We start from the raw sequence: 21383 nt of genomic DNA on the forward strand, positions 1-21383 counted from the left end.
AGATTTTGGAATGACTTGATGTGCTAGCCTCGAGTGCGTGAGTTGAGGTGTGGAAATGTTTAGATCCTAATTGAGTTGGGGTAGGGAGTCCAAAATGACGGCGTGACGCCTTAGGACTTGACTTAAATTTTGAAAAGACCCAAAATGTAAAGGAAGACGGGTTTATGACTCGACAGAGTTCCGACTAGGACATAGTCGGTTTGAACTTTGACTCTAACTTAGCCCAATTTAATTTACACATTTACATTTACATGTTGGAAATAATATTTTGAATAAAACGTTTTTTGGTTTTTTGGTTTTGGATATTTTTGTTTTGGATTTTCTTTTTCGGACTTTTATTTTACATGGATTTTGAAATGGGTTTGAGGCCCGAAGTTTGACTCGACATATGGACAGAGTTTCGGCTTATTTTGCGCTATTTTGAAAATATTTACATTTTGAAAAGGATTTTTGATTTTACAAAATGGTTTTGTTTACAAAATGGTGATCACATACAAGCATTTATACAGGCATTATAACGGGATGCTGAGTGCATTTAAAAGGGTTTTGGTTTAAAGGGTGGGTTGCCATACCGAACAATCAAACCCGTGGTCTGTGGAGAGGCTCGTACCAAACAAGAGTAAGGCCGATTCCTAGTCCATTTCCTCAAGTAGTGAAAGTACTTGATACAAACAAGAGTAAGCATCATGGTATGGATGACGTCAATCGCTATCCATCCTTAGGCCCAAATAAGAATTAAGACCGTTTAGACGGGACGATTGGTCGAATGGGTTGGGTTGGGCCTAGGAAGGCCGAATAAAACGGTCTAGGAAGACCGAGTTATGAAAACCGACAATTGTCTTGTACAAACTATTCCCTAACCTTGTTCAAGTTTCACCCTTGCTACACGTAAGTGTATTATCCCCAGCGGAGTCGCCAAACTGTGGACAGCGGGGGTGCCCACGGGGGCGCTTGGGAGAGAAGAGAAACAAGCGTTTGCATTTTTGTATGGAGTCGCCACCAATTTTTATGGGAAATTGGAACCGTTCGAATACCTCGTGTCATGTCAAGACACAAAGTAGAGACATGAACACTAAGCAATCGTTACCCTTAGCATTCTATGTCTAGAATGACTCTCGTGGATGCCAATGAACACGGGTGTTCACGGAGATCTGGAGTAAGGGGTGAGGGTACGTATTAGGAAGCTCTTTTGATCAAACACCTAATCCCGTCCGCCTCGATAGCGGCCTCTACTAATGATTAGGGAAGTTATTCGTACTTGATATATCGTCGGTTGTATCCATGCAATGCAACATCCAAGTTTTAATCCTAACATGTGAAAATTAGACTAAGTCGGTAAACAATTAATTTAACATACAATTAATGTCGAAGTAGGATTTAATGCTCAATTACATGCGAAAACATGCAAATAAATCATACAAATGCGATAAATAATACAACGAAAGAAGATTACAATAATTACAATGGATTAGGCGATTTATGTCGAAAATACCTATAAAACGGATGATTTGAGAAAAAGAATAAAAGAATGAATTAACGAACAAGTCAGAAGGTGATAATACGATTAATAGTCAATTATACGTAGGCTAAATAAACTAAGTCAAGGCAAAAACGGAGTTCAGAGACAGAATTCAACCGAATAAAGCAGCAGAGTCAAATCGTCTTTGAATAGGCACAACATTCTTTGCGTTTTTCGACTCAATTCGGCTTTGAAGCCGGAATTGCGTGTTGTTAATACTCGTTGGTAAATTTAATGATTGATTAAAATTATTTACTCGGATGGAAGTGATTAATGGGTTATTTACATATGAATGGATCATAGAAATGGCAAAACATGGATGAAACGAATGCAAACGAATTAATATAAGATGGATTAATTACAGGAGTGAAAGATATTAACAAATGAAACAAATTAAATCAATTAATTAGGTTAAACACAATGGATTAATGACGAATATGTGATAAATACGACAAAAGACAGATGAAAACTATATCAAAGACGAATTCCAGAAACCCAATATTGATGAATTGAATCTCTATAATCCGGAATTGAATTTAATGACGAAAACCCGCAAATATTGGATTATTTGGGATTTAAGTCGGATTTGTGATGATTAAAACATATTAATGATGATGATTAATGATATACATGTGGAATTAATGTGCTATTACGGCGAAGAATTAAAGAACAAACGAAACGAATAGACACGACGAATTACAGAGGATGAACGAAGAAGAAAGGAAGCGAGAATCATGCGCCCTCACGAAGAGGCGCGGCAGTATTGCGCTCCTTCGAAGAGGCGCAGCAGTTGCTGCGTCCTTTCTCGACGGTTATCTACTGGAAATCCGTAAAAAGAAGTTTTAAAGCATGGTTTTAGAAATCGGTTTTAATGAGGTATTTTCGACATAAACCTTACAATTGATGATACAAGAATTAAAATACAATAAATAAAAGAGAGATTATACACCCTCAGACTTACATGTTGACGAAACGAGAAGGACTAAGATATCGATTAGTGATGCTCGACGCGAATGCAAAGAAAGTGCCCTCGTAAGAGGAATTAAAACAAATTGATTAATTAAGTTGATTATTGTGTAGTTGGTCAAATTGGTCGGTCATGCAAACGAGGCTGGTACTCAGAAGGATCAGAGCTTACGTGGTCGAATGTTCAAGCACGTAGACGCCAAAAAGTAAGAACAAAGGTCTAGAATGCAAAGGGAGAAGAGAAGGGCGGACACTCGCGTGAGAAATATGTGAGACCGAAGGTCTCAATTTATACTAATCACACGTCGGAAATATGGAAAAGAGAGAAAGATCCGGAAATAACCGACTTAGGTTAAAATACGGAAACTTGGACAAAAAGAAAGCCCTGGGAAAAGGCGCAGCAGGTGCTGCGTCCCTTGGAAGAGGCGCAGCACTTGCTGCGTCCTTTCCTGGGTAGGTTCCTCCTGCGTAAGAAAGCGCGTTTTGACAGCCTGTCGTATTTTAGGCATAACTTTCTCTACAAGACTCGGATTAAGGTGATTTCGGTGGCGTTGGAAAGCTAAAAGAAAGATCTAGAACTTTTAGTGAAATAGGCCTGACCCAAAAAAGTCGTTATCACCTCGTAAACCGGGCCTAAAGTTCGGGTTGTCATTTTAACTAAGTGAAATGCACATTTTGTAATGTAAACTTTTAGTTTAGCCCAAAGAAGTGACATGTGACTCAAAATGAGATATAATCTCAACATTTTGTGACATCCTAACCTTAGGTAGACAAGCCCATTGCTTTGACTCGGGATTTAACGGTTTTAGGAAATGAAGACGGTTTTTGACCTGGACTCCAAATGAACTCTAATTACTGCCAAAACGACCGTAATGACACCTAGATGACAACTATGAGGTAGACACAAGTATTTGAGCGATCACTTGATGATAAACTTACGAACTGTCACAAATCATTCCGCGTACCAAACATGCGGCCCAATCATCACCGGGTGTTTGCGGGAGGTGTAGAAACGAGGTGTCTACAGAGCCCCCACTTTGACTGAGGCTTGGACAAGGCGAAAGTCAAAGTATAGCCATCAGGTGAATCGAAGATTACAACCTGATGACTATGGCGACGCGAGGCGGATCAAGGGGTCTGAACCAAGGACCTGTCGTCGGGAACATTTTAGAGTCTGTCGACTATCGGGGAGGGTCGTTTAAAGTCCATTAGACTACGTAAGGAGGCTCGCCAGCCATAAGAAGAGACCATACCTGAGACTTCTTTCTCGAGATGCTTCCGGAGGTGCATAGGAGCTAAGGTTAAGCGTAGGAGCTAAGGGTAAGCATAGGAGCTAAGGGTAAGCGTAGGAGCTAAGGGTAAGACCTAAAAGATATATAAGGATTGTGCTAGGGTGTGGGACCCTAAAGGAAAGCATCGTCGGGAAGGAGGCCAAATATAAGTCTAAATAAAGGAAATTCTTTCTCAATGTCAAATGAAGGAAATTCTTTGCAAAGGTTTTTAACATAATCTAAATAAAGAATCAATTTGGAATCCTTTGCAGCATAGGTTTCTTTAACTTGATTAGAAATTAAAAGTGAGTCAGTTTTTACCTTGAGATTTTTCACACCAAGATCTATACATACCTTGAGTCCAGCTATGAGGGCTTCATATTCAGCTTCATTGTTTGTTGCTTTGAATTCACAGCTAAGAGCCTGGGCTATTAAATCTCGCTATGGTGATTTTAGTACTAATCCTAGGCCAGTTCCTCTCATATTTGTTGCTCCATCTACGTGTAAGGTCCATTCCTAGCCTAGTTTTTGGGTGTCTAGATGATTGACCAATTTCATGAGGTCTGGTTCTAGGCTGGGACTAAATTCAGCCACAAAGTGTGCTACGACCTGAGATTTAATTGTTGTCCTGGGTTAAAAGGTTATGTCATATGTACTTAGTTGTACTGACCATTTTGCTATTCTGCTTGAAAGTTCAGGTTTTCTCAGGACAGATTTGATAAGCAGATTGGTCCTGACAATTATTTGGTGACTCTCAAGGTAAGGTCTAAGTTTTGTGTAGGATATAATTAAAGTAATTACGTATTTTTCAAGTAATCCATAACTTGTTTCTCCATCCAGGAGACTTTTACTTACATAATAGACAGGGTGTTGTTGGCCTTCAACCTCCTTGGTCAGGACTCCACTTACTGCAGTCTCAGTGACTGATAAGTAAACCGTCAGGGGTTCTCCATTGTTAGGTTTGGCCAGTAGTGGAGGAGTAGCCAGGTAGGTTTTTAAATCTTAGAAGGCTGTTTCGTGTTCAGGCATCCGCTTGAATGACTTGTTCTTTCTGAGGAGGTCATAGAAGGATCTGCATCTTTTAGATGATCTGGATATAAACCTGTTCAGGGCTGCGACTCTTTCTGTTAGTCTTTGGATATCTTTGACTGATTTGGAAGATTCCAATTCCAGGATGACTTTTATCTGTTCTGGGCTGCCTTTAATCCCTCTTTTTGTCACCATATATCCTAGGAATTTGCCTGAAGAGACTCCAAAGTGGCATTTGGAGGGGTTGAGCTTCATGTTGAATTCTTCTAGGATTTTGAAGGCTACTTTCAGGTCCTTTACATGATCTTCTGCCTTCTTTGATTTGACCACTATATCATCAATGTAGACCTCCATTATGTCACCAATTTGATCTTTGAACATCATGTTGACCAGGCGTTGGTAGGTTGCCCCTGCATTTTTCAGGCTAAAGGGCATTGCTGTGTAGCAATATATGTCCCTTTCCGTGATGAATGCAGTGTTTTCCTGGTCAGCTGGGTGCATCGTGATCTGGTTGAATCCACTTGAGGCATCCATAAATGTTAGTAGTTCATGCCCTGTTGTAGCATCTACCATTGCATCATCGTGATCTGGTTGAATCCACTTGAGGCATCCATAAATGTTAGTAGTTCATGCCCTGTTGTAGCATCTGCCAATGACCTTACTAGATGATGACTCTGCGGTCAACGTCATACCCTTGAAAACGGCATACAAACTAGGCATGAAAGAGTCGGATTTGACCCCTACCAATCAAGGTGTTCGCGCATATGATGGTACACGACGAAAGGTAGTAGGACTCGTTAACCTAACCATAGCCACAGGGCTAATTGAGCGAAAGGTTAACTTCCAAATAGTGGACATTGAAGCTTCCTTCAACATACTTCTTGGAAGACCTTGGATTCACGCTTCCAAAGCGGTAACATCCACCCTTCAACAAAAGATCAAAATCCCACTAAATGGCAAAGTGGTGACGATCACTTCGTCGCCCATTAAGGCAATAATCGAAAAGAAGTCAAATAATCAAGTCCTTGCGGATCCAGTATATGAACTTGGGGGCTTTCAAAGCATAAGTGTCATAGAAAGTGAGTTGGCACCCCTATACTACGATCCCTACTCCAACTTGGTGGTCAACCACATAATCAAATCCCAGGGATACTTCCCAGGAATGCCTTTGAACCCTGCCTGAAGAAACACCTTCGCACCCTACAAGGAAGGCAACTAAAAAAGAATACCACTTGGACTAGGATATAAACCCACTAAAGAGGAAGTTCTCGAGATGCTTGCTCAAGTTCAAAGCCGTAAGCATGTAGGAGTCCAAATGCGACCATATCTCCCTACCCTAAATGGATACTTCGTTAGAGAAGGAAGTCAAGAACTCTTTCACGGATTTACGGAACCTTGGCACTATCTCGGAAAAAAGCTAGCCGGAATCGAGATCTTTCACGATTGCTACTTCATTCCTCCAGAAATGGTTCCTACCGTCAAGGCTCGTCAAACACCTTGCTTTGACGAACAAGCTGTTAGTTTACTATTTGGAGAAGATCGATTTGTTAGAGCCGCGCAGGATGAGATCATTACCATGATACTTCAAGACGATCAGTTCAAACCTACCGCGTTAATCACAGAAACAAACGCGAACCAGCAGAAAGGATGGAGAAAATCAATCAAGTGGACCAACAGTCAAGGAAGACTCTTCAAGCTCACCACTGGAGAAGGAGAGATGTTCAAAGGAGAACCAGAAGACGATGAATTCGAGTCAGAGTCAGAGTCGGAGTCAGAGTCTAGAGAAGTTACTAGGAAGTCTCCTCCTGTCGTCATCCCCACTCCCTTTGTTTCTCCTAGCCTAGCCTCAAATAGTAACAGTAGTTCGGGAAATGTCCCAACAACTGTCCCTTTACCACCGCTGACCCAGACCCAGACTCAATTGAGATACCTCCCTACATAGCCAAGGAAATACTACAAGAAGGGGAAGGAGGACCAGTAATAGAGAACACCGAACCCATCAATGTAGGAACCGAACTAGAACCCCAAGAACTTAGGATAGGGACTACCTTGAGCTCCGCCGAAAGGGCTAGTTTCATAGACTTCCTAAATGAGTTCAAAGACGTTTTTGCTTGGTCCTACAAAGACATGCCAGGGATCGACAGGGATATCGCCGAACATAGAATCCCAATTAAGCCAGGTTTCAAGCCCGTGAAACAGAAGCTTCGTCGAATGAGGACATAATGGGCTCTCAAGATTAAGGAAGAAGTCGATAAGCAATTCAAAGCCGGGTTCATCAAAGTTTCCGAGTACTCTGACTGGGTAGCCAACATAGTACCCGTACCCAAAAAGGATGGGAGAATCCATGTTTGTGTTGATTTTAGAGACTTAAACAAAGCAAGTCCTAAAGATGACTTTCCTCTACCACATATCGACATATTGGTGGACAATACCGCAGATCACGCGTTACTATCCTTCATGGATGGGTACGCGGGTTACAACCAAATCAAGATGGCCATAGAAGACATGCATAAGACCGCCTTTGTCACTCAATGGGGAACCTATTGCTATACGGTCATGCCGTTTGGGTTAATCAACGCCGGAGCTACATATCAACGCACCGCAACTACACTCCTACATGACATGATGCATAAAGAAGTTGAGGTATACGTAGATGACATGATCGTCAAATCCAAGGATAGAGAGGGGAATATTGCGAACCTTCGCAAATTCTTCTCAAGGCTACGAAAGTACAATATGAGGCTCAATCCTCAGAAGTGCGCATTCGGAGTAACATCTGGCAAACTCCTAGGATATGTCGTCAGCCAACGAGGTATATAAATAGACCCTTCTAAGATCAAAGCTTTGATCAAAATGCCACAACCTCAAACGGAAAAAGAAGTCAGAGGATTCCTGGGAAAAGTGCAATATATAAGTCGATTCATATCGAAACTCACCATGATCTATGAACCTATCTTCAAAAAGCTCAAGAAAACAGACCACATCATGTGGGATGATGACTGTCAAAAGGCATTCGACCGAATCAAGGAGATATTAGCTAAACCACCAGTGCTCATTCCACCTCAACGAGATCAACCTCTTGGTTTATATCTCACAGTAACCGAAACAACCATGGGCGCCATGCTAGCTCAAATCGTAGGAAAGGAAGAAAGGGCTATCTACTACCTTAGTAAGAAGTTCTTGGAGCACGAGTGCAAATACTCACAACTCGAAAAGATATGCCTCGCTCTTGTGTGGGCAACGAAGAACCTACGTCATTACATACTTAGCTACTCCGTAAAAATATACTCCAAAATGGATCATGTCAAATACCTCTTCGAGAAACCCGTCCTCAACGGACGCCTAGCAAGATGGACCTTGATGCTCTCAGAGTTCGATCTCAAATACGTACCTCTGAAAGTTATAAAAGGGCGCGCCGTAGCCAAATTCTTTGCAGAAAATCTCATCAATGATGCACAAACAATAGATACTTGGTCATTTCTAGACACGAGGATATACTCCAAACCGATGTAGACTCCTGGGACCTTTACTTTGACGGAGCATCAAACTTAAGAGGATTTGGAATAGGAGTGTTGCTCATTTCTCCTGAAGGCGAGCAAACACCGATCTCTGTCAAACTCGACTTCGAGGTGACAAATAACGCTGCAGAATACGAAGCTTATCTCATTGGACTACAAGCGGCAGTGAGCTTAGGAATTAAAAACCTCCGAGTGCACGGGGATTCGTCCCTGATCATCAATCAGGTTACGGGATCTTGGAAAATCCGAAGCGAAAGCCTAGCACCTTATCAAGCCAGAATAGACTAGGTTGCCCAATTCTTTGATCACGTGACCTATCTACACCTACCTCGGGAAGAAAATCAATTTGCAGATGCTCTTGAAAAACTTGCATCTTTGATTAATATGCCAGGTGACATGGTGGAAATGCCTTTATGCATCGAACGACGATCAGAGCCAGCTTACGTCCACCAAATCACCGATGAAGAGGAAGTCGCAGAGGAACCTTGGTTCCAAGCAATCCTAAATTTCAAGATCAACGGTACCTATCCACCGGATATGGACAAAAGGGGACAACGTGCTATACGCCTATTAGCTTCCCAATATGTTCTCATGCAAGGAGAGCTATACAAAAGAACACCTCTTGGTGTAATCGTACGTTGCCTTGATCATTCACAGGCGCGGAAAGTGATGGAAGAAGTCCATGATGGAGAATGCGGTCCTCACATGAGTGGGCCCATGATGGCAAAGAAAATCACACGTCTGGGGTACTATTGGACCACAATGGAATCCGATTGCATCAGATACGTAAGACATTGCCACAACTGCCAAATCTTTGGGAACGTACGGCATATCCCTCCTTCATTGCTCTATATGATGACATCTCCTTGGCCATTTTCTGCTTGGGGAATTGATATAATCGGGAAGATAACTCCAGCCGGAACAGGAGGTCACTGTTTCATCCTAGGGGCAATTGACTATTTCACCAAATGGGTAGAAGCGGCTTCCTACACTAGTCTCACGGCTAAAAATGTAGCAAAGTTCATACAAAACAACATCATCTGCCGATATGGTTGCCCACATGAGATCATTAGTGATAATGGATTACATTTCCAAGCTGAGACTGAGCAGTTGCTAGCCAAGTACAAAATTAGGCATCACCACTCTTCGCCATATAGACCACAGACTAATGGCGCGGTAGAGGCGGCAAACAAGAACGTTGTCACAATTCTCAAGAAAATGATTGACAACTATCGAGATTGGCCAAGCAAAATACCCTTTGCTATGTGGGGATATCGTACATCTATTAGGACGCCCACTGGGGCTACTTCTTTCTATTTGACCTACGCCATGGAAGCTGTACAGCCAGTCGAGTTAGAATACCATCCTTGCGTATCTTACTCGAAAGTCAAATCTCGGAAGCCGATTGGAAGAGGGATAGATATGAAGAACTCATCCTCCTGGATGAACGTAGGCTACGCGCATTACATAATGTCCAAACATATCAAGCACGTATCAAATGAGCCTTCAACAAAAGGGTCAAGCCAAGGAACATCAAGGAAGGAGACTTAGTACTCAAGTCGATTAGAGCTCTTTTACCTGTCGATCCACGAGGAAAATTCAAACCTAATTGTGTCGGGCCATTTCTAGTCTAGTCCATACTTACAGGGGGTGTGGTTAGAATCACAGACCTAGATGGGAATGAATTTGCCAACCCGACGAACCTTGACCAACTAAAGCGGTATTATACCTAGAATAGGAACAAAAACGCGCCTCGCGTAACCTCACGTGTCGCTCTTGTGGCACTAAAAAAACGGCCCCTGGCCAAGCTGAAATAAGCTAATGTCACCATGCTCTTGCATTTTGACAATCTGTCATCCTCATATCATCAAATATACTAAATTGCACCTTAAGAGTAAGTAAAAAGCTCATGCTTATTTTCTAAGTTCATTACAAGCTCTTGCTTAGAACAATTATTCTTTTACATTTACTCGAACTACACGCAAGGGTTTGATTTCATTTTTTTAATGAATACGTAGGAAATCCTTCGCAGGATACAACCCATTAATTTTAAAATGTAAATAGAAGGACATTTGCAGTTGCATTTGGAATTCGACAAGAATAATAAATAGAAAATCACAACGGTTTCATAACTTATTCATTTTCTAATAATAATAATAGTACGCTACATAATAATAATGCTAAAGATAAAAAATAAAATAAAATAGGCTAGGATTCTAAAAACTCCACCTTCTTATTACAATAATAATAATAAATAATAATAAAGACTTGGGCTATTCCTCCATTTTACCTTTGCCCTTGTCGTTTTTGTCATATTTCTTGTCCCGACCTCGAGCCGGGCGCTCTTGCGCCACTTAGGACCTAATCACCAACGGTCTTTCTCGTGGTCTAACATTCCCATTCTTGCCGATCACTTTGTCCACGGCAGGAGAGGCCTTCGGTTTCTTCGAAGGATGAACAACTCGAAACCCGGCTTCTTCCTCTCCCTCAGTCAGATGCTTCTCTTTCTCATTTTCCACCTCGCGCACCTTGTAGTCAACGGGCTCGCGCTTCCTCAATCTCTCACGGTCCTCCGGAATAGTAGCTTTTCTCCACCGCAGATAGGAGTCCGACACCTATAAAGCACTAACAGAAGAGTTCAAGAACCATACATTTCTTGGAGCCCATTTAATGGCCCACTCCCTTCGACTCTCAGTAGTAAGCGCCACGGCGATCTGCATGGGACAAGTCAAGCTTCGGGATTGTCTGCTTCAGTCCAACCTGTCTCATCAGCCTCTCCGGGAAGATGCATACCATGAATTCCAAGCCAGGAATGCGCACAGATCAGGTAGGATCCAAGGAAGACACTCCAGTGACAGATTTGAGATGCCACCATGGTACGATCCATCTAATCATGGGACCGTCATCACTCTTCAATTTTTTTCCCAATAATTGCAGACTCGAGTGAAGTCCACCATGTAGAGCCTAGTCCTCATAGCAATTGAGCGAGCATGATAGGCAGGAACATTAACTGGGGGCTCGATCAATCGAAGACGATCCATAAGCCAAACCTACCAAAAAAAAAGCAGGTGTCGAAAAAAAAAAACAAAAAAAAAAGAAAAAAAAAAGAAAAGAAAAAAACAAAAAAAGAAGACGAAAACAAGAAAAGAAAAAAAGAGAGAAGAATTTCTTTATTATTCTTTACCTGCAAGATAATGGGACTTCCTAAATAAGGTAGGTCGCGATTGGCTTTCCTGTTATCCAAACCCAATAGGATCTCTCCTAAACATAAACAAGCTGGGCTCCTGCGCAGTTCCATTTGCTCAACTATGCTCAGGAAACGGGGGTCACCTCTCAAATCCTCATCAACGTGCCCTTGAAGGACATATACATGTAACAAGCAAAATCCAAATGCCCTTCGCCTAGCAACATAAGAGATGGTGGGGTCGGCGGTCAATAAAGTCCAACATTCGCACTCTTTTTGAGGTCACTAGACGGTCCACCTCAATTCTTGTCAACCCAAGCAAGTATCTAAATTTGTTCTTATACCCTTGTGAAGTAGAAGGAATAGCGGGCAAGTGTTCTGGATCCCACCCACCAATCGCAGCAATTTCTTTAGGAAATGGGCAAATGTCACCTCCAGGGAAAGCAAAAACGTGATAATTCGGGTCCTAATAATCAAGACAAGCATCTAGGAATGGTTTGACCACCTTGATAAGCTTCAAACTCAACAACGATCCAAGATTATAGGCACCCATGTCATACTTCTCCACTCTAGAGAACTCATTGGTCCACTCTTTTAGACGAATTTCAAGAGTATTCATGATGAAAGATTGTTTTGAGAGTTCTATGTAATAAGACGAAGGAAGAGACGGAAGATTTGTGTGAATAAAACCTCTATCGACGTCTCTATTTATACTAAAATCTGTTTCCTAAAATCCGCCAGGACGGATACACCAGGGAACAGGCGCAGCGCCTGCTGCGCCTCTTCAAAGGGACGCAGCTCCTGCTGCGCCTCTTCCTCAGCAACGTTTCTGTGATTTTCCGCGTTGGATCTTTCCTAAATTCCTCAACGAATAATTTCCTATTCATACGGGTTATTATTTTGGTAAATACGTCAAAGTTACCATATTTCATGTTTCCTAATTTCGCAGATGCGCATCTCGAGACGATATCGACATTTTCGTCATTTTAACACACTTGTACATTTCTTTTAATTTTCTTTTCAGGGAATCATTTCACTCTCCATTTCAAACTTATATGTTTTTATTTTTTCTTTTTTTAGGGGGTAACCCTCCCTACCGTCCGGTCATTTCCGACCAAATTTTTGCATTACATTTTTGCATTTTCGAGTCAAACCCTCCCTACCGTCCGGTCATTTCCGACCAAATTTTTGCATTTTTGCATTTTCAAGTCTTTGTTTTGCGCTAATTTAGGCCATATGTATGCATACATCTTCTATGTGATTTCTATGTAAATTTCGGCAGCTTGAAGGCGTAAACCGTCATCTACCAAACCTGTTCAAAGCTAACCTGCCGGAACAAACTACGCAACCCAGCAGCGAAGGCACTCAGGCCGTCGTATATACAACCAAAAGAGGGATATGTACAACAAACTGGGGGCTCGAGCCTCAAGCAAAGTCCAAAATGTCCAAAATATAGGTCCTAAATGTACAAATGTGCAAGATACAGCCAAAAACAAAACAGACAACAACAAAAACTACTGCTGGTCGCCGCCTAACTCCGCAACTCTCGCCTCGAGAGCAGCAACCTCGGCGTCGCGAACCTCGAGCTCCCTCAGCAAACGAGCTGTCTCCTCCCGAGACTGGGCCAACTCTCGCTCCAGCTCGCGCTCCCTCTGCAAACGCAACAAATTGGCTCATGTCAACCATTTCAAGCAATTATAAGAAAATTAGAAAAATTCAAAAATGAAGTAGACGAAAGGTTCATACCTGACGACCTCGACCGCCGACAAGTGCCTCGACGGCAGTAGCTCGCAGCCGGTTGGCTACCCTCCATAATGCCACAAACCGAGACGGCGCAATCTGCATTTTCAAATAAGAAGTTCTCAATAGTCGAATAAGTTCAATCAAACGTGTTCTTACACAAAAAATCATACAAATTAGAGGCTCACCCTCCTAATCAAATGCTGCCAATCGTCCAAGCCAACATCCGTCACAGCCACGTCAAAGTCACGCAGCTCGGAGATTGTCGTCCTCCCGGTCGCGTCAGGGTATTCGAGAGTCTCGGGATACTCTGGGGGCTCGATGCCCGCCGCCTCAACCTCCTGCAAAGACAAAGGATTGCCATTAAATCGATGATCATTCATCATGCTTTCGAAATGGTCATAAGGAGAGTAAATGCTCACCACAACTGGCCAGTACGACAACCTCCCGTAGAGGAACGCCGAGTAGTCCTCACCAGGAAGCAAAAGGGCGTCACCACCAACGCCAACCAAGTCAGCCTCCCTCTCAGCCTCAGAAGGCTCCCTAAACATCGTCCTAGGAGGATCGATGGGAACCGTTAAGACATCCCAAGAGCACTGACGAGCCAAGCGCTCGTCCAAGTACCACACAGGACCCATCGACGTCCTCAGCAGCAACCGACTCGAGCTCCTGGGCCGAAGGACCTCAGCCACGAAAGGAGGAGCGCCAGCATACTCGGCCCAAGGCCTGGGCACCCACTGGGAAAAGACAAGCAAGAAATCATTCTTATGATCGGTAAAAGTAATAAAGAAGCCAAACGAATATAAGTGAGATGCTCACGCTGTCCAGCTGAAGAGCGTTCACGTCCCGCCGGTAGATACCGTGAGAGGAACGCTTGCTCCTCGTGCGACACATCACCCAATCCCTCACAACGGGATATGCCTTCTTCAGCGGTTCCATCCTCTTGGGCGAGAGGCTCGGAAAGTAGGAGTACACCCACGCCTGTGAAGCAAGATAGTCAATAACGGTCTTTCGTAATTCGATAAAGAAAAGAAGTGATTTTAGTCTGAATGAAGGTTCATACCTCCAACAGTAGTCCAGGGCCGACAGCACCAGGAGAAGTCCCCTTCTCCATCAACTCCGGACGAACCATGGCCCTCATGAAGCGGATGAGGACCGCAAAACCAGCAGTGACCCAGTCCCAACGTCCTTGGGAGCTCAGGTCAGAAATGAAGGGAAGAAGCTTCGTCGACAGCCCCTATCCCTTGTCTCCGAGGTAGATCAAAGACAGAAAACACCAAAGCCAAAAGCGGGCCCTCTACTTAGCTGTACAGGGAGGAAGAGCCGTCTCCCTCCCGTCAATCACCACCGACGTCGGGGTCTTCCCCGCAAAGTGGTCTCGGACGTAGGAACTAGGCACCAAACCAGGCACTGCAGCAGCCTTCGGCGCCAAGTTCCAGCCGATCAACCTCCTAGCCTCGGCCGAGTCCACCCTCATGGCAGTCTCCGGCCACTCTACCGCCTCGGTCCCACACGGCAAACCGTAGATCATGCCGTAGTCCTCCAACGTGACTCCCACCTCACCAAAAGGCATGTGAAAAGTGGAAGTCGTATCCCAGAATCGGTCCAAGAAAGTGCGAACCAGGCTAAGGTTAGCCCGCAGCTTCCTCTTCGCGATCTTTAGTTTGAATGAAATTGGAAAAGATATGAGCAAATGAAATGAAAGAGGATGAATGATGAGTAATGAATCCAAGATTACCAAGCTCTTCACCGTCCTATAGGACAGGTGACCTTCCGCAGCCCAAAGCAAGTGCCTGTTGTCCCAGGTCTCAACCCACGCAGGAGCTCCCCTTAGCTGACGACCGCCTCGCCCAACGTTAGCCCGCCTCGGGGCCTCCTCCTCCATCTCGCCCTCAGCAGCTGCCTCCTCGAGAGCACGAGAAGCGTTGACGGCTGTGTCTATGTCCATGGGAGCTCTCCCAGAAGTAGAAGCCTCGTCCCCTGCAACGTTAAAGTAATTGTAGGCCGCGTCAAGTGACGACGAACCTTGATTAGGGGATCTTCGAGTTTTAGAAGCCCCGAAGTCGCTCTTTTCTCGCAATCTTTGGCTGTATTCCCACAAAACCGATCAGATCACTCATGTGGTAATTTGGGTTAAGTCAAGCCTAAGTTGAAGCCTAATCATGGGTTCGAGTCGAAATTTCGACAGCATTTCGTTATAACGGCGATTATGCCCTAGAAAAGTGTCCTGATCTGAGAAAGTCGTCACAAACCAAAATTACGAGATGGTAGGAAGTTTACCCATCATCCAAGGATTCTAAATGTCAAGTTTCATCGCAAACGGGCAATCCTAAGGCTATGTTCGAAGCAATTTACGGTTTAGTTGTGAAACCGTCACAATTTCACTCAAATGCCCAAAACTCAACGAAAATTCGAAACAAATGCATGGTTATGATCCTTATACTACCAATTAGCCATTTGCAAGGTCAATTTTACAAGGCAAGATCATTTGGGGGAAAAGCCCCAAATTTTTGACATTTTAGGGTTGAAAACCCTAAATTTTGTCGATCCAATTCGTCCATTATAGAAGATTAATGCAAGAATGATATACATACCTCGATTAGTCATGACAAATGCAAGCTTTTGGATCAAATTTTGGCGGAAATGGTTGAGATTTGAGAGAGAAATTGAGGAATTATGTTTCGAAACAAATGAAATGAACCCCTGTTTCATCGCGCTTTTACGCAGGAAAGACACCCTCAGGAAAAGACGCAGCAGGTGCTGCGCCTCTTCCAAGAGACGCAGCTCTTACTGCGCCTCTTCTTAAACTTCCCTTCATACGAATTTTCAAAAATTCGTTATTTGTGGGCCCGTCTTTGGTGCGCCTCTTCCCCGATGCCATTTATTTCTTTTCTGGTCCGTTTGACGATTATTCTTCGCTCAGACCCGCATTTCTAAGCCAACTGCAGACTACCATACACTACTTATTTATTCCAAGACCTTGCTTGTCACAACGAGCAGGTATTCTCTGACAGGTGTTTCGACACGCCTTCATTATATTCCCCCAGCGAGAGTAAGCGGATAGACAATCCCTCTCGAGACATGGAGATGAATTCCCGATAAGATTTTCCCAAACGAGAGTTCACGACATACAATCATCCTTCTCAAGTTCTTCTGAAGTTTGTTTGAAGACGACCCAAGCAGATTTCTCCCAGCAGTTCCCGCCTGTGTCCTGCTACTCACGATATTTCTTGTTTCCCCGCGGAGTGCGATACAGGTGTCGTTCTCCAGAAGTTCCCAGACCGGCAGAGTTCTTACACTTGAGCCTTAGTTACCCCTTAGGTCGAACTTATATTTGGCCTCCTTCCCGTCGATGCCTTCCTTTAGGGTCCCACACCCTAGAGCACAATCCTTATATATCTTTTAGGTCTTACCCTTAGCTCCTATGCTTAACCTTAGCTCCTACGCTTACCCATAGCTCCTATGCTTACCCTTAGCTCCTACGTTTAACCTTAGCTCCTATGCACCTCCAGAAGTATCTTGAGAAAGAAGTTTCAGGTATGGTCTCTTCTTATGGCTGGCGAGCTTCCTTAGGTAGTCTAATGGACTTTAAACAACCCTCCCGATAGTCGACAGACTCTAAAATATTCCCGACGACAGGTCCTTGGTTCAGACCCCTTGAGCCGCCTCGCATCGCCATAGTCGTCAGGTTGTAATCTTCGATTGACCTGATGGCTATACTTTGACTTTCGCCTTGTCCAAGCCTCAGTCAAAGTGGGGGCTCTGTAGATACCTCATTTCTGCACCTCCCGCAAACCACCCGGTGATGATTGGGCCACATGTTTGGTACGCGGAACGATTTGTAACAGTTCGTAAGTTTATCGTCAAGTGATTGCTCAAACACTGGTGTCTACCTCTTAATTGTCATCTACGCGCCGATACGGTCGTTTTGACAGTAATTAGAGTACATTTGGAGTCCGGGCCTAAAACCGTCTTCATTTTCTCGATAACCGCTAAATCCAGAGTCCAATGTTCGGAATGTTCCGGATATTTCTATTCCATATTTCACAATCTTTTAATCTTTGGTAAAGAATTTCCCGTAATATTCACACAAAATATTAAGGAAAATAAGATTAATCCGTTATTCCATAAACTAAACACGGAAATCTTTCTTCCGCAGGAGGAAACCACCTGGGAACAGATGCAGCAGCTGCTGCGCCTCTTCCAAGGGACGCAGATGCTCTGCTTTGCGCCTCTTCCCAGTCCTTTTCTGCGTATTTTTCGTATCTTTTCATATCTTTTCGAGATTCACTTCCAAAGTCTCTCCGAAAACCCTAATTCCTTCACGTGATTAGTATAAATAGGAGCCTTCGCTCCTCATATTTCTCACGCGAGTGTCCGCCCTTCTCTTCTCCCTTTGCATTCTAGACCACGTTCTTACTTTTTGGCGTCTACGTGCTTGAACTTTCGACCACGTAAGCTCGGATCCTTCTGAGTACCAGCCTCGTTTGCATGACCGACCAATTTGACCAACTCCACCATAATCAACTTAATAAATCTTAATCGTTTTCCTCTTACGAGGGCACTTTCGTTACATTCGAGTCGAGCATCACTAAACATAAACTTAGTTCATCTCGTTTCGTTAAACATGTAAGTCTGAGGGTGTAAATCCTTCTTTGTTTATTGTTATTTACTTTTTATAATCATATTGTAAGGTTTATGTCGAAAATACTTCTAAAAACCGATTTGTAAAACCATGTTTAAAACCCTTTTTACGGATTATCAGGAGACAGACGTCGAGAAAGGACGCAACAACTATTGCGCCTCTTCGAAGGGACGCAGCACCTGCTGTGCCTCTTCGTGAAGCTGCCGCAATTCCTGCTTCCTTTCTTCTTCCTTCGTCTTCTGTCAATTAGTTCGTTTTGTTATTTTCTTTCGTTTATTATTTTTTGTTCATATGACGACTTAAGCATAATAATTCTAATAATTCAACATATTGTTAATCACTGTTAGTATATAATTCATCGTTAATTCCCGACTTAAATCCCTTATAATCCAATATTTGCGGGTTTTCGTCATTAAAATCAATCCGGGTTGTAGAGATTCGATTCTTTCATGTTGAATTTCTGGAATTCGATCTTTGATATATTCCCACCTATTTGTCCGTCATTAGTTCTTCATTAATTCGTCATATTTATCCTAATTAGTTCACTCGTGTCACTAATCAATCTTTTATTCATGTAATTAATTCGTTTGCATTCGTTTCGTCCATGTTTTGTCGCTTTTATGATTCATTCACCTGTAATTAATGTATTAAATCACTTTCATCCGAGTCATATATCGTAATCAATCATTAAATTCACCCATGAATATTAACGATTTGCAGTTCCGGCTTCACAGCCAGAACTCAGCCTTGGAACAGACGAAGCAACTGCTGCGCCTCTTCCAGAGGGCGCAGCTCTGCTGCGCCTCTTCCAGGTTGATTTCTGTCTCTGAACTCCCTTTCTGCCTTGACCTAGTTTAATTAGTTTACGTATTAATTAACTATTATGCGTATTATCGCCTAATTCCTGTTCGTTAATTTATTTATTCTTTTTTCCCAAATTATCCGTTTTTAAAGGTATTTTCGACATAAATCATTAATCCGTTGTAATTATTGTATTTATTATTGTATTTATTTTATCGCATTGTTTGTATGCTTCCACATGTAATTGAATCTAAATCCCTACTTCGACTCAATTGTATGCTAAATTAATTGTTCACCGACTTAGCCTAATTCTCACATGTTAGGATCAAAACGTTGGATGTTGCATTGCATGCATATAATCGACAATATATCGAGTATAGACGATTTTCCCTAATCATTAGTAGAGGCCGCTATTGAGGCGGGCGGGATTAGGTGTTCGATCAAAAGAGCTTCCTAATACGTACCCTCACCCCTTACTCCAGATCTCTGTGAACATCCGTGTTCATTGGCATCCACGAGAGTCATTCTAGACATAGAATGCTAAGGGTAACGAGTTCTTGGCGTTCATGTCACTACTTTGTGTCTTGACATGACACGAAGTATTCGAACGGTTTTTAATTTTCCACAATAAATTGGTGGCGACTCCACAAATGCAAATGCTTGTTTCCCAAGCGCCCCCGTGGCCCATGTCCACACAATCCGATTCTATTCTGGTCTATAAGGGGCTGTAAGATCTCTACGAATGCCATGTTGATCACAAAAACTATTAAACTCTCCTGAAATAAATTCACCTCCTCTATCTGTCCGGAGAGCAATTATGTGATTTCCACTTTGATTTTCCACCAGGGCTTTGAATATTTTGAAATTTTCAAATGCTTCATATTTTGATGTTAGGAAATAAACCCAACTCATTCGAGTATAGTTATCAGTAAATAATAAAAAATACCGACTTCCACCTAATGACTCATTTTTCATAGGCCCACACAAATCGGCATGAACAAGTTCTAAAGACTTACTAGCCCTCCATGTCTTCGCATTAGGAAAAGACGCTCTACTTTGTTTTTTTATACACACAACCTTCACAGAAATTAAGGTCATCTATTTTTTGCAGGCCAACAAACATCTCCTTCTGACTCAACAGTTTCAAACTACGCATATTTAGATGACCATATCGTAAATGCCATAACTTAGATTCATTTTTTTGTTTAGCAATCAGTGCTTTACTCACAACATTTGAAACATCTAGCGAAAACATCTTATTTTGAGTCATCTGAACATTTGCTATACTATGACCCATCTTCTTATTGACTACAACACACATACAATCATCAAACACAATCTTATAACCACTAGTCATTAATTGGCCAATAACAAATTATGCGCAAGATCAGGAACAAATTGCACATCATGAAGAAGCTTTACATCACCTTGTACGGTTTTGATGGTGATAATACCTTTACCTTCCACGTGTATTTTTTTGTTGTCTCCAAGACGAACATCTCCTTTCTTTGATTCGTCAATTTCTTTGAACAAAGATTTTGTCTCTGACATATGATTTGAACATCCGCTGTCCAAAAACCACACTTCATTATTTTCTAGGGGATCCTGAATTTTTGAGGGAGCCATAAACAACATGTTTTCATCTTCGGTATGTTCAGACTAATTCGCCTGAGATTGTTCATTCTTTTGTTTATCCCAACAGTCAATTTCCTTGTGCCCATATTTAGTGTAATAATGACATTGAATTTGGCTTTTATATGGATGGGAATTATTAGTAAGGCCTCTGCCTCTGCCTCTACCACTATTACTACCAAACTGTCCCATGCCTCTACCATTGTCACGACCTTGACTGCGACCGCCACGGAAACTACCTTTGCCTCGGCCCCGTTTTCCGTAATTTTATATCTTCCCTTTATTAGAAGACTCACTTGTACTTTAAAATCTTTCTCCTCTGCTTTAGCACAATGTTTTTTCATCCTACTTTAATGGGCTAGAAATGAACCCATTAATTCATCAAAGGTGTAAGTAGACAAATCCTTTGATTCTTCAATGACAGGGACAACATTATTCCAATCGTCACTCAGACTCCTTAAAACTTTACTCACAATAACTTCATTACTAATCTTCTCACCATACGATCTCAATTGACCGACAATGTCAGTGACTTTTGACAAATAAGTTTGAACAGACTCCTTCTCACCCATATATAATTCTGCAAAATCTCGACGAAGTGTTTGTAAACGTACATTAAGTACTCGTTGATCACCCAAGTATTCTTGTTTGAGTGTCTCCCATGCTTCATGAGCACTGTTGGCTCCTGTGATTCGGGGAAAAATTTCATCATCTAGTGCTGATTGAATGAAGAACAGTGCCTTAGCATCGTTCTTGCGGTTCTCCTTCAATAGTGCTTTGGGAACATCCGGAGTTGGGTCCGGTTTAGTGTATCCCGTCTCAACCAAATCCCAAAACTCTTGGGATTTAAACATGGTCTTCATCTTAAGACTCCATAGATGATACTTTCCGCCTTTAAAAATTTGAATGGATGGTGAAGTAGATGTATTAGAACCATTACTTGTCATCTTTCCTAATGAATTTGGGAATTGTTAAGAATTTGTTCATTTTTTTTTTCTTTTTTTTTTTGTGAATTGGGGATGAATTCTGGGAATTTAGGGATTATGGAATTGGAGATAAATTGGGTTGTCAGTGAAGG

At 42.5% G+C, this 21383-nt stretch overlaps 1 protein-coding gene across 1 annotated transcript; it reads right to left on the bottom strand.

Annotated features, from left to right (window-relative positions):
- Nucleotides 1–20655: 20655 nt before the first annotated feature.
- Nucleotides 20656–21252, bottom strand: LOC141607508 (uncharacterized). Its single transcript, XM_074426864.1, has one exon. The coding sequence runs from the start codon at nucleotides 21250–21252 to the stop codon at nucleotides 20656–20658; it is 597 nt and encodes a 198-aa protein (XP_074282965.1).
- Between the last annotated feature and the right edge of the window lie 131 nt (nucleotides 21253–21383).

This window comes from Silene latifolia, chromosome 10 (assembly GCF_048544455.1).
Source record: "Silene latifolia isolate original U9 population chromosome 10, ASM4854445v1, whole genome shotgun sequence".
In the NCBI taxonomy this organism is placed as follows: domain Eukaryota; kingdom Viridiplantae; phylum Streptophyta; class Magnoliopsida; order Caryophyllales; family Caryophyllaceae; genus Silene; species Silene latifolia.

Bases quoted from the DNA above. Each gene is read 5' to 3' on its own strand.
- LOC141607508 (XM_074426864.1), bottom strand. From the start codon at position 21,252: ATGACAAGTAATGGTTCTAATACATCTACTTCACCATCCATTCAAATT.